Source organism: Scylla paramamosain, chromosome 18 (genome assembly GCF_035594125.1).
Source record: "Scylla paramamosain isolate STU-SP2022 chromosome 18, ASM3559412v1, whole genome shotgun sequence".
NCBI classification, from domain to species: Eukaryota; Metazoa; Arthropoda; class Malacostraca; order Decapoda; family Portunidae; genus Scylla; species Scylla paramamosain.
The window spans coordinates 6,618,888-6,632,220 of record NC_087168.1 but is presented as its reverse complement, the minus strand read 5'-3'; the positions used below and the strand labels follow the sequence as shown (position 1 = coordinate 6,632,220).

Here is a 13,333-nt window from a genome sequence, read left to right as displayed (position 1 = left end):
CGTGTTTTCCATGCTTTTTTTAGTGTTTTGGTTCCCAGTACGCTCATAATCACCCAAAGGACATGTTTCTGCTAATTTCGTCTTTTTACCCCATATAGGGAGCTTTGCATGCAGTTTGGCGTTTTGGTACCTAACAAGCTGAAAAACACTCAAAATACACGTTTTTGTTAATGTTCTTTTGGTTCTCCAGAAAACGTATTTTTTTTAATGCGTTTTAGCTTTTTTTTTTTCTTTTATGTAAGAAGCTCAAAACACTGAAAAGACACGATTTTGATTAACTTGTTTTGAGTTCGAATATAACGGGTTTTCAATGGTTATTAGAGTTTCGGTACGTAAGAAGCAGAAAAACACGCAAAAGACACCTTTTTGGTAATATTTTCTTTTCCCATATGGGATGCTTTGCATGCACTTTATCGTTTTTGTACCTAAGAAGCCCTAAAACACTCATATTGCACGTTTTTTTTTTTTTTTTGTTCTGATTCCTCTTATGGGGTTCTTTTTTTTTGACATTTTGGCGTTTTGGTTTTTCTACGAGAAAAGCCTAAAAACACTCAAAAGACACGTTTTTGATAAGTTGTTTTGTTTTAGAACACAGCGGATTTTCCTTTTTTTTTTTTATCGTTTTGGTACGTAGGAAGCTGAAAACACTCAAAATAAACGTTTTTTGGTAATTACCATTATTTTTTTTTTCTATAAAGGGTGCTTTGTATGTCTTGGTACCTAACAAGCTCAAATCACTAATCTTAAACGTTTTTAGCAATGTTGTTCTAATTCTTCTTATAGGGTGCTTAGTATGCACTTTCGCATTTTATTCTCTAACATGGTGGTAATCACTCATAATACACGTTTTAGCAATTGCTGTTCTCTTTATGCATATAGAATGTTATTTATGTGTTTTAGTGTTTTGGTACCTAAGAAGCTGAAAAAAAACACTCATAATACACATTTCCGTTAATATCGTTTCGCTTCCCATTTTGAGTATTTTCCATGTATTTCTGGGTCTTTTTTTCTTTTACCTAGCAAGCTCAAAAACACTCAGATGATACGTTTTTGGTAATGATGCTTTGTTTTCCCATATAGGGCGTTTTCCATGTTTCAAGCGTTCTTGTGCCTAATAGGCTCATAAACACCCAAATGACACATCTCTGTCAATGTCGTCTCGTTGCGGCAAATAGAGTGATTTTCATACATTTGGGCGTTTTGATACTTAACATGCTGAGCAATACTTAAAACAGAAGTTTTTGTTAATATTTATCTGTTTTTTTTTTCCAGAAATGGTGTTATGTATGCCTTTTTTGCACGTAAAAAACTCAAAAACACCCAAACACACGACTTTCGTGAACTTGTTTTATGTTTCCATAAAGCGTGTTTTCCAAGCTTTTTAGAGTTTTGGTACGGAAAAAACTGGAAAGCACTCAAGAGACACATTTTCGATAATGTTCATTTAATTTCCCATATACGGTGCATGCCTTTTAGCGTTTTGGTACCTAACAAACTCAAAAACACTCATTCTACAGGGTTTTATTTTTTTAGCACTGATAGCTTTTATGGGGTGCTTTCTATGCATTTTGATGTTTTGGTCCTTAACATGGTGGTAATCATTCATAATACACGTTTATGGTAATATTGTTCTTTTTACCCATATAAAGCGTTATTCATATGTTTTAAAGTTTTGGTAGCTCAGAAGTTGAAAAAAAAAAATCATTATACAAGTTTCTGCTAATATCGTTTCATTTCCCATAATGGGTATTTCACATACTTTTTTTTTAGCGTTTCGGTACCCTACAAGCTTAAAGACACTGAAAAATACACGTTCTTCATGATGTTTTTATGTTTCTCCAGTAAGTGTGTTTTCCATGTGTTTATCGTCCTATTACGTAAGAAACTAAAAAACACTCAAAAGACACGTTTTCGATGTTGTTTTGTTTCCCCATATAAGGTGTACGCCAAAATTAAATACAAAATACACGCAAAACACCCTACATTGAGAACCAGAAAAACATTACCATCGCTGAGTCGTCTGGTTGTGTTAGTTCTTCTGTTCTTGAGGCCTTCGTTGCGAAGGTCTCAGACGTGGAGCTTGAGTTCCATCGAAGGATCTCAGACTTGCAGGCTGAGTTCTCTGAGAGGATCTCAGCACCTGTGGAAGGGTCGTGCCCCACATTACCTAGTAAGGCGACGGAGGAGCAGTGGCCAATTGTGTGCAGTATTTAATCCAGAAGTTAAAATAGATGGTTATTCACTATTCTATAAAGACAGGGAAAACAGTAGAGGAGGAGGCATCGCGTTATACGTTAAGGACACATTACAGTGTTGTATTAACAGTAGAATTAAAACAGATAGCAAAACAGAGTTGATATGGATAGATATTAAGGAAGAATCACAATCAGTAGCACTGGGAGTAGTATACAGGCCACCGAACATTACAAAGGAAATTAACACAGGCAGGAAATATGGCAGAAAATAAATAGAGCAGGCAGGTACAGTCTCTAGATTTAATTCTTACTAACAGGGAGAAAGCAGTCACGCAAGTAAAAGTTGGAGGACAGCAAGGTAACAGTGACCATTGGGAAATTAGGTACAAATTAAAATGGGAGGAAACTTTTAGAAGCAAAAACACTAGTAAAATACCTGAATTTTGGAGAGCAAATTTTGAGGAATTAAAAAGGTACCTCCAAGGAGTTGACTGGCAACGGATGCGGGGTGAGGTCAGGTCTGGGACGGAGTTGAGAGAGATAAGGCAGGATGAGAGAGGTGAGGTGAGGCTTGAGGGTGTAGGGCAAGAGTAGGGAAGAAGTGTCCAGATGGGGCGGAGGAGGGAGAGAGGTGGAGATATGTGTATGTTGGAGGGACAGGTAATACTGAGATGGGAGAGGTGAGATTGAGGCGAGTAGATGAGGGAGTGGTGAGGTGAGGTGTGAGGGTGTAGGGCAAGAGGAGGGAAGAAGTGTCCGGAAGGGGCGGAGGAGGGAGAGAGGGGGAGATATGAGTGAGTATGTTGGAGGGACAGGTCATGCTGAGATGGGAGAGGTGAGATTGAGGCGAGTAGATGAGGGAGTGGTGAGGATGGAAGTGGCTGCGATGAGGGGATTACATGAAGTAAATGTAGATGAGCTGTATAAATATTTCGTAGATAAATTGCATACAGGACAGTTAGCAAACATTCCGTATTAAGTAATAAGATCACAAAAAAATGATCCTAAATGGATGGCTGCTAGATTAAAACACTATTTAGGGCGGAAGAGAAGTATATATAAGAGATTAAAGGCAGGGGAAGAGGTTTTAAGGCCACAATATAATGAATTAGTTAGAAGTCAGGAGGTTAACGGGGAAAGATAAAAGTAATTATGAATTAAAGATAGCCAGCCAGGCGAAGACAGACCCCAAGGGATTTTATCGGGTATACGGGACGAAAAATAAGGAAACTATTAAAGGCAGCAGATGGGGAGCTGGTTAGTTCTGGGGAGATCAGTAAAATTTTGAATGAGTATTTTTTAACTGTCTTCACCCAGGAAAAGCTGCAGTGTATGCCAAATAGTAGACAGATGTTTAGACCAGATGAGAATGAGAAGCTGACAGACATTACCATAACTAAGGAGATAGTGGAACAGGAGATAGATAGGCTAAAAAAGTTCAAGACACCAGGATCAGATGAAATATATCCCAGATTACTTAAGGAATGCAAAGAGGTTATTAGTGAGCCGGTAGTTTCTGTCTTTAGGAAATCACTTGATCAGGTGAGGTACCAGTAATGTGGAGGCAGGCTAATGTAGTACCCATTTTTAAGAAAGGAGATAAAACTTTAGCGTCTAATTATAGACATATCAGCTTAGCTTTTGTTGTTGGTAAAATAATGGAGTCAATAATAGCGAAGAACATTAGGGACCATTTAGACAAACATAACTTGATAAATCAGTCACAGCATGGCTTCACGAAGGGGAAGTCTTGCCTGACGAACTTGTTAAGTTTTTACAGTAAAGTGTACGAGGCAGTAGATAATGGTGATGGTTATGGCATTTTATATCTGGACTTTAGTAAAGCTTTTGACAAGGTACTCCATCAGAGGCTCCTGAGAAAGGTTAGGGCACACGGGACAGATGGGAAGGTGTTAGGCTGGATAAGGTCATGGCTTAGCGACAGGCGACAGAGAGTTGTAATAAACGGCTCTAAACCCGAATGTGGTCATGTAATCAGTGAGGTGCCACAGGGATCAGTATTAGGGCCATTGTTGTTTTTAATATATATATATATATATATATATATATATATATATATATATATATATATATATATATATATATATATATATATATATATATATATATATATATATATATATATATATATATATATATATATATATATATATATATATATATATATATATCAATGACTTGGATAGTGGAATTAGTAGTGATGTTAGTAAATTTGCGGATGACACAAAGATAAATTAATTGGGTCAGAATCAGATGCCATCGCTTTGCAGGCAGATTTAGACAGAATGAATGAATGAACAGACAGATGGCAAATGCAGTTTAATATCAACAAGTTCAAAGAACTTAGCGTACGTAGAGAAAACCCACACAGTAGGTACACATTAAACAACGAAACTCTGGTAGGTTCAGGATACGAAAAAGATTTAGGAGTTATAGTTAGCTCTGAACTCTGTCTAGGAAAGCAATGCATAGAGGCCTGAAACAGGGTAAATAGGGTATTAGGTTTAATTTTTGAGTGTTAAAAGTAGAAGGCCCGAAGTAATATTAAAGTTATATTTGGCGCTGGTCAGGCCTCATCTAGACTACGCTGTGCAGTTCTCGTCCCCACATTACAGGAAAGATATAAGTCTGTTAGAATCAGTACAAGGGAGAATGACTAAAAAGATTCAGGGGATGAGGAGTATTCCTTACGAGGCGAGATTGAAGCTGTTAAATTTACATTCTTTAGAGAGACGTAGGTTTAGAGTAAGAGGCAACCTGATAGAAGTCTTTAATGGAGAAACAGAACAACTTTACCAAAAAAGTGTATTTTGAATGTTTTGAGTTATTTAAGCATCAACACACACAAAAAAAAATGCATGTAAGGCACCTTATATGTGAGATCGAAACGAAATTGCCAAAAAACTTGTCATTTGGATATTTTTGAGCATATTTGCCATCAAAACTCTAAAAAGAATTAAAAATACCCCATACAGAAAAACATTATCAAAAACTTGTCTTTTGAGTCATTTTGAGCTTACGTAACAAAACGCTATAATGCGTAAATAGTTCTCTCTATAGAGAAACAGAACAACATAATCGAAAACTTGCATTATGAGTGTTTTCAACATCTTAGGAACCAAAATGCCAAAATGCATGCAAATTTGCTTATATGAGGAAACAAAAATAAATATTATAAGTGTTTTTAAGCTTGTTATGTACAAACACACTTAAATGAATACAAAGCACCCCATAAAGGGAAAAGAAATGATATTACTGCCCTGCCAAACATCAAGAGCAACTCCTTTTAAATACTAGGTTAGTCTCAACTTAAATGAACAATGGAAGTAATGAAAATAACCTAGAAAATATAAAAGACATTTACACTCGTAAATGTTATACTAAGAGCTACGAGTTAGGCTATACGTCAGAGACATGTCAAGTTTTCGTCCCCAGCCTGTCTCTTTTCTCATCCCTCTCCCTCTTCTTCGTTTTATTTCCATCCTCCTTTCTTTATTCTCACTTCTTACTTATCTGTTTGCAACATTATATATATATATATATATATATATATATATATATATATATATATATATATATATATATATATATATATATATATATATATATATATATATATATATATATATATATATATATATATATATATATATATATATATATGATAGAGTAATCAGTATTCATCCATCCCCTGTTAGTTAGTCACTAGAATATTCAGAAGAAATGCGTTTTATTCATGTAAGCCCGTGCTGAGTGAGATGCTGCAGCGAGCGAGCGGGCGGGTGTATGTATTTATGTCAACATCCCGCCTTCTCTCTTGTACCGCCCCATGGTAGCAGGGTGGGAGAGCGTTAGCCTCGCGTTCCCATGGTGAGTCACAGCCGAACTATTACTCAAGATAAACATACAAAAGCAGACAGCGTTGTTTGGAGGAGAATGGGTTTATTTTTATAGTTAGATTGGCCAATTGCTATAAGGGAATAATTGAGTAATTCTTGCCATACGCCCCGGCCTATATGAGTAGCATAAGAGTCTCCATAGTAGTCTGTCAGCAAGTATAGTTAATTATAACGCATTCCAGATCAGGGACGTGACTCGACTCCTCAACAGTGTGTGTGTGAGCCAACCTCTGTTACAGTGAGAAATTAATTACTCTCGTGTTCGTTTGTCTGTATTCCTCTTGCCGTTGTTACGGTGTTGTGTTAAATGCTACTGTTGGCTGAGACTCAGGCAGAATGCCTAAGTGAGTAATTGTGTAATGAATGTTACTCCCTCCTCAGTCCCTGACAAGGCCTGCCCTCCAAGAGGTAGTAAATAACATTACTCGGCGAGAGATATAACACTCCGTTGAAAAGTAGGAAGATTTGTTACTGAAGGCAGTAGTGCAATGGGATTTTATTCCTCGACCCTAAATGTGTTGTTGGTCGCTATAACTATCTTTAACCTAGAACCTGACGATTGATTCTTTCCCAGTTGTTGGAGTTTGTAATTGGTGAACTATTTTCTGTCTTTTGGTGGGAGAAGCAGACTGGTGACCTCATAAATGTGACCTAGCATTCCAACCAGTTGTGTAAAGGGTGCAGGAGTAAGAGGGGACTCTGTATACCTATATGCAAGTCCCACACTAAGTCCATGTGGGAGGTGGCTCAGGGAAGCTAGTCCAGTTGTGGCAGTTGTACTAGGGGCTGGGATTTGTAGTCATAACAATATATATATATATATATATATATATATATATATATATATATATATATATATATATATATATATATATATATATATATATATATATATATATATATATATATATATATATATATATATATATATATATATATATATATATATATATATATATATATATATATATATATATATATATATATATATATATATATATATATATATGAGGTGAAGAGCACAGTACTGAAAGCACAATATCTTGATACCAAGTTTATTTTTACTTTTACTAATACGTACACTATTGCCTCTCTTTTATTTTTATTTAAAGACGGTATCCTATTGAACTTATCTCTAATATAATTTATGAATTTGCTTGTTCGAGTTGTAAGGCTCGATCTACTGGAGAAACCAAGAAGAATCTAACACATAGAATCAGTGATACATACACGAAAACAGTTAGCTCAGCTTCCTTTTCAGCAATAAGAACACACTCACATACACACACGATCATCCGTTTTCGGAGAAGGATTTCAAGATATTATATAAAGCTGACGTACATACACACATAAAAATATTAGAAGCTATTTACATTAAACACCTGAAACTTAAATTAAACAACCAGTTGTCATCAACGCAGCTATATCTGTTATAAACTCGGTTCAGAGTTTTGGGTTCTGAAACCGTAACCAACTTAACACATACACCGCTATCCCTTGTGACTCCTCACTACTCCTTCAGCTGGAACAAAGAAGGTTCGTTGTCTGACATTAGTTTTTTTTTTTTTTTTCTTTTTCTTTTGCTCTCCTACATTAGTGTCCATCTACAGGCTTTGTTTTACTTCAGGACAGTTACTTCCGTATTTGTATTTTTTTTTTCTTCACTTATCCGCTACTTATTTGCTGCCGTTGTTTGTTTTTTGCGCATATTGCTGTGTCTATGCCTTAGTGTTTTCGTACATTTTGTATCTTTACGTTTTAGGATAAATTCAATGATGTTTTTTTTTTTTCAGCCTAATGATGCCTTATGCTTAAGGTGACACGCTGCAACTTCAATAAATGAAGAAGAATTCCTGGTTTGTCCTTGTTCATCTCACCTATATCTTGGAAATTTTCTAATGTATATATATATATATATATATATATATATATATATATATATATATATATATATATATATATATATATATATATATATATATATATATATATATATATATTCTTTATTCACTTAGATACGGTTGGTTAGTAGCCAGAAGGCGGAAGCATAGGTGTGATGCACTACGATATCAGCTGGCAGCAACACCCCAGGCATGCGCAGATCCCTTTTGTTCCATGTTCTGCAAAAGCTCCTGTGTTTAACGCTACACTGGTACCAAATTTGTCATGAGTGTGGCCAGTAGAAGAGACTGATCTGCCGATCAGTTCCCTTGCTACTCTCTCTCTCTCTTGTTTTCCTTTATGATTACTTTGCTGACAACCACGGGCGGGTTTCTGGAGCCATATAGTTTGAATTCGCTTTAAGAAGAAAATCAAATTCATAAAGTACGCACATATACTGATTTTTTTTTATATATAAAATAATTTATAAATTGGCATCAAATACTTTTACGTATAATGTTGACATTCAAGTGCGAAAACTAACCGTTTAGTGTTTATATTAAGTGCTAATAATAGCATGTATAGCACATTTAGATTTTACTTCTACTTTTAGCAGTTTTCTTTTTCTTTTTTTTTTCTTATAAACACTTTTAACTTTGTGGGAGTAAATTTAAAAGTGTTTTATGACTTTTCATGTATACAGCCTTAATCTACACAACCCTCCCTATCATGAAGCCCCTTTGAACATCACACATTACTCCATGTGTAAGCCTACTTTGTTTGGTTCTCTTCATCAATACCTTACCATACTTTGTAGTCTGATACCTCTATAATTAGATAAATCATACCTTTTTCTTTTTCCTTTCTACAGCGGAACTTCAAATGCAATTACATATTCCACAACTAACATGCTAATCTGAAAACACACATTTAACAACCTAACTAATCACTCTATGACAATGATCTCATCTGTCAGGGGTGTCAAACTCAAATCCTTTCGAGGGCCAATTATGCAGTTATGTTCTCGAGGGCCATCAAAGATTTGGTAATTACTTATTGGCAAGACTGAATATTACAATTTATTTTGCTGGTCATCCTGGTTTACCAAAACTACATTTTAAGGTAAAAAGGTAAAAGTTATTTTGTCTCGTCTTAATAATTTAGTTACTTTTTTCTCAGTTATAACAGTTATAGTAACTCGAATTGAAAAATCTCTTGTCACCTCGCGGACCACAGTTGGCCAGCGGGCCATGAGAGTGACACCCCTGCCATCTGTCTTCAAACACTCCACTGCGCATCCACCTTTAATGAATATAATGTTGATGATGATGATGATAATAATAATAATAATAATAATAATAATAATAAGAAGAAGAAGAAGAAGAAGAAGAAGAAGAAGAAGAAGAAGAAGAAGAAGAAGAAGAAGAAGAAGAAGAAGATGATGATGATGATGATGATAATGAAGAAGAAGAAGAAGAAAGCTACAAGCGAAACTATCCAGAAAATAAACTCTCTCCATAACACCTGTGTCTCTTTTTACCTTCACCTCCAACGTAAAAAAGGGAATTGAGAATATACATTTTAAAGATGAACATTTTATTTTTTTTTTCTTTCATGAAGCATTAAACTCTTCGAAAGTGTAAGACAGTGCTGCCTTTAGCCAGTGCCAGCCGCTGAGAGGTTCAAGCTGAAGGACTGCAGGTAGATCCACTAATATTTCCTCGGATCCACGAAACATAATCTGTGTAGAGTTTTAAGTAACTGCTTACTTGCAAAACAATGAATCATCATTTTACTAAATAACAAGGTTGTATATTACGATATGTAGTAACAAATATTTGCAAGGATATCATATGTCTTTTTAACATAAATATTGCTAGAAAAGATTTAGGTGAGATAACTTACTGCCAACTCGTGTGTAAACTCCTGGAAACCTCGCGGAAGCACAACCATATCCCCAAGACACAACGCCGATCTGCTTCATTTTCCCAGACTCTGCCAGAGTCACCATTGGGCCACCAGAATCTCCCTAGAATGCAGAAATATGCCTTGCATACAGAACTAGACGAAATATTAAGTACGGAGAGACATATCATTCGATTCATCTACAACTACTCTGAATTCCGTAAGTATTCTTCATATGGTTTGGTATGTTTGCCACTATCTGTTAAGAAAAACTTATGTGAATCGTAATGTAGAAAGTGAACCTCCAGCAGCAAAGAACATACTTGACAGGAGTCCTTGCCACCCTCTGATACACCAGCACAGATCATGTTGTCACTGATTTCAGAAGCGGCGTACCCAGTTGCTTTGCACTGATCGTTGGTCATAGTGGGCACAGTCACTTCTTGAAGTTTCTTTGGCTGTGACCCTCCTAAGAGACGTAACACAAAACATTTGAGTTACGAACATTTTTAAGTTATACATATTCCTACCTTCGTATTTTGGTCTAGCAGAATAAATGTTTGTAGGCAATCGAAGTAATTACAGAATGAACCTGAGCGGCAGATATCGCTGCTTTGCAATATATCATCTATTACTTTATTAATTTTAACATACTCTCGTAATACTCTGCAATCCTACATATATTGTTCTAGTTTTCTTTCTTTCTGCTGAAGGATAAACCAACTGATAATTGTGGAATAAGTTATTTTATCAAACGCTCACCGGAAGAAAGTGTGCCCCAGCCAGTGACGATGGCGTCCACGTCTTCATACAAGTTGTCTGGTTCCGGAAGGCAGACTGGAGCGACCTTATTGTTACTGGGAAACACAATTCTTTCGGCAAGTTGCAGCAGAGCAAGGTCGTTGTTCAGCGTTGAGGAGCTGTAGTTCGGGTGCCTTATAGCCTGTCATCGGAAGGAAAGTACTCCATCATCGTAGTACTGCGTATATACATGTATACGATGACGGTCGCTACTTATTTTTTTCATAATTTAATATCTAAAAGCTAGATATATTTTATAAAAAGAAACTGAAGTGGCAGTCAACAATGTTATTTTATTTTTCTTTCTTTCTTTTTTTTTATTTATTTATTTACTTATTTTTAAGCAAAACTGGATGTTTGTATTTTATGAATATCATAATCAAACGTGTTCCGCGTTCGAGGTTAATAAGAGGAGCACTGGTTGAGAAAGGAGTCATAGAGGCTACCCTAGAGATGCGCAGCCTTTTGGTGGTGGATGTCTCGGCAGCCTCCGTCCAGTCATGTTCCCCGATGATTACTTCATCACCCGAAGGAGTTGCACTGAAAGAAATCAATTGTCACTGTTCTGTTTTTAGCATTATAACGCAATGAAGATATACAAAATCCAAACATATTAGTGTCTAGATTACGAGTCAACATTTCTCATTCTGCATTAAACGATTTAGATTTCTTTAGACAATACAAACTTGAAGGAAAAAAAATGTCTGGCATACCTTATCATGTCAATGTAGTATCTTTCATATATATAAAGTACAGGCAGAGATAAATTACCAGTGGCGGTCAAGGACTGTTTGATTATGTGTCCGAAAATCCATAGAGTAAAACCTTCGCTCAGTTACCTATTTACACAATGCGCTGCAGTAAGAATCCACTGGTCGGAGATAATGGATCCACCGCAGAAAGGTCGATTTCCATTACGGCTGACTAGTGCAACCTGCCAAGGATACTCGTTCTTCTCGGTTTCCACTCCTCCCACAATTCTAATAGCTGTATTGCGCACGCCACATGCTGCAAAGAGGGGAATAGGAAGTTAAAAGAATAAATGATTCATTAGATATAAGATATAAGATATAAATATTAGATATTAGTGCACAGAAGGAAAAAATAATAGACGAGAAGACATATTACATTTATACATTATATTTATTTATTATAATTTCTTCCCTTTCGCGGAGAGCTCTATCCTAGGAGACTTCAATGTTCACCACCAGCTTTGTCTTTTCTCTCCCTTCACTGACCAACTTGGTGAACTAGCCTTTTATAACTTTGCCATCCTCTTCGACCTAGAACAATTAGTGCAGCACCCCATTCGTATTCCTGACTGTCTAGGAGATACGCCCAACATTCGTGACCTTTTCCTAATGTCTAATCTTACTGCTTATGCTGTCAGTCTTCTCCGATGGGCTCCTCCGATCACAATTTCATGCATGTGTCTTGTCCTATCTCTCCAATTCTTCCTTAAGATAGCCCAAAGCGGAAATGCCTCTGGTGATTTGCCTCTGCTGGCCCGGGGGGGTGGGGGGGCGACCTGAGAAGGTATTATTTTGATTTTCCACGCTTCTGTTTCAGAGACCCGTTTCTTTGTGATGAGCGCATAACAGAGATGATAGTGTCTGACATGGAGGCGTTCCTTCCTAAATCTTTCTTTCGCCCTAAATCTTCCAAACTTTGGTTTGACTCAGGCTGTTCTCGTGCTATACTCGTACATGACAGAAAGGTGGTCTACAAACGTTACTTGAGCCTTTGAACACATGATACGCAAACACTGACCGACAGCATGCCAAATCTATTCTCCAACTAACCAAAACTCCCTCATCGATAGAAAGTGTCAAAATCTTTTTCTAAATCAAACTCTTCTCACGACTCCTAGCTCCTAACCAAGAATATTTCCAACAACTTTTCTTTTTCATCTTCTTTATTACAACCCGATGGCCCCTCTACCATCTCATCCATTTCTTAAAGATAAACCCTTCGCTCAAAGCTTTCCTTAAGCTTTGCTTGAATGATTCAGGGCTTGTTCCTCCCTTTCCTCCACTTTCCGATTATTTCATGCCTCCTATTAAGATGAAACGTTTTCCATCACCTCGCTAGACTTAACCCTCACAAGGCTGATAGACCTGATAGGATCCCTCATATTGTTCCTGGAAACTGTGCTTCCTTGCTTGTATCTTGCATGTTCAAACTCTATCAACTCCGTCAATTAACATCGACCTTTCCTTTTTACTGAAAGTATGCCTACATTCAACATGTTACTAAAAAGAGTTACCGCTCAAATGCCTCAAATGATATATCGCTTTAATCTCCTGTCTTTCTAAAGTTTTTCAATCTATCATCAACAGGAAGATTCTTAAACATTTATCACCTCGCAAACTTAAATCTGATCGTCAGTATGGGTTTCGTTGTGGCCACTTTATTTGTGATCTGACTTTCCTTATTGAATTTTGGTCATCCTCTTTTAGGGATTTTGGTGAAACTTTCTTACGGTTTCTATCCTTCTCTGCAACTTCATCGCAAATTTTTCTTTCCGAGCCTTCTATTGCTGCTGTGGTAGACAGTCAATGTTCTCTTTAGTCTTTTAAAAGTGGTGTTCCTCAGGATTCTGTCTTGCCACCCACTCTCTCTCCATCAATG

At 36.5% G+C, this 13,333-nt stretch overlaps 1 protein-coding gene across 1 annotated transcript in view; it reads right to left on the bottom strand.

The window, feature by feature from the left end:
- Positions 1-9,575: 9,575 nt before the first annotated feature.
- LOC135109066 (trypsin-1-like) overlaps positions 9,576-13,333 on the bottom strand; it is a 31,550-nt gene continuing 27,792 nt past the window's right edge. Inside the window, exons 8-13 of the mRNA XM_064020091.1 lie at positions 11,542-11,710; positions 11,149-11,242; positions 10,664-10,844; positions 10,225-10,370; positions 9,902-10,025; positions 9,576-9,737 (exon numbers count right to left, since the gene is read on the bottom strand). Coding sequence (XP_063876161.1) covers positions 9,679-9,737; positions 9,902-10,025; positions 10,225-10,370; positions 10,664-10,844; positions 11,149-11,242; positions 11,542-11,710 — 773 coding nt within the window. The 3' untranslated portion in view covers positions 9,576-9,678. The remainder of the gene's footprint in view (positions 9,738-9,901; positions 10,026-10,224; positions 10,371-10,663; positions 10,845-11,148; positions 11,243-11,541; positions 11,711-13,333) is intronic.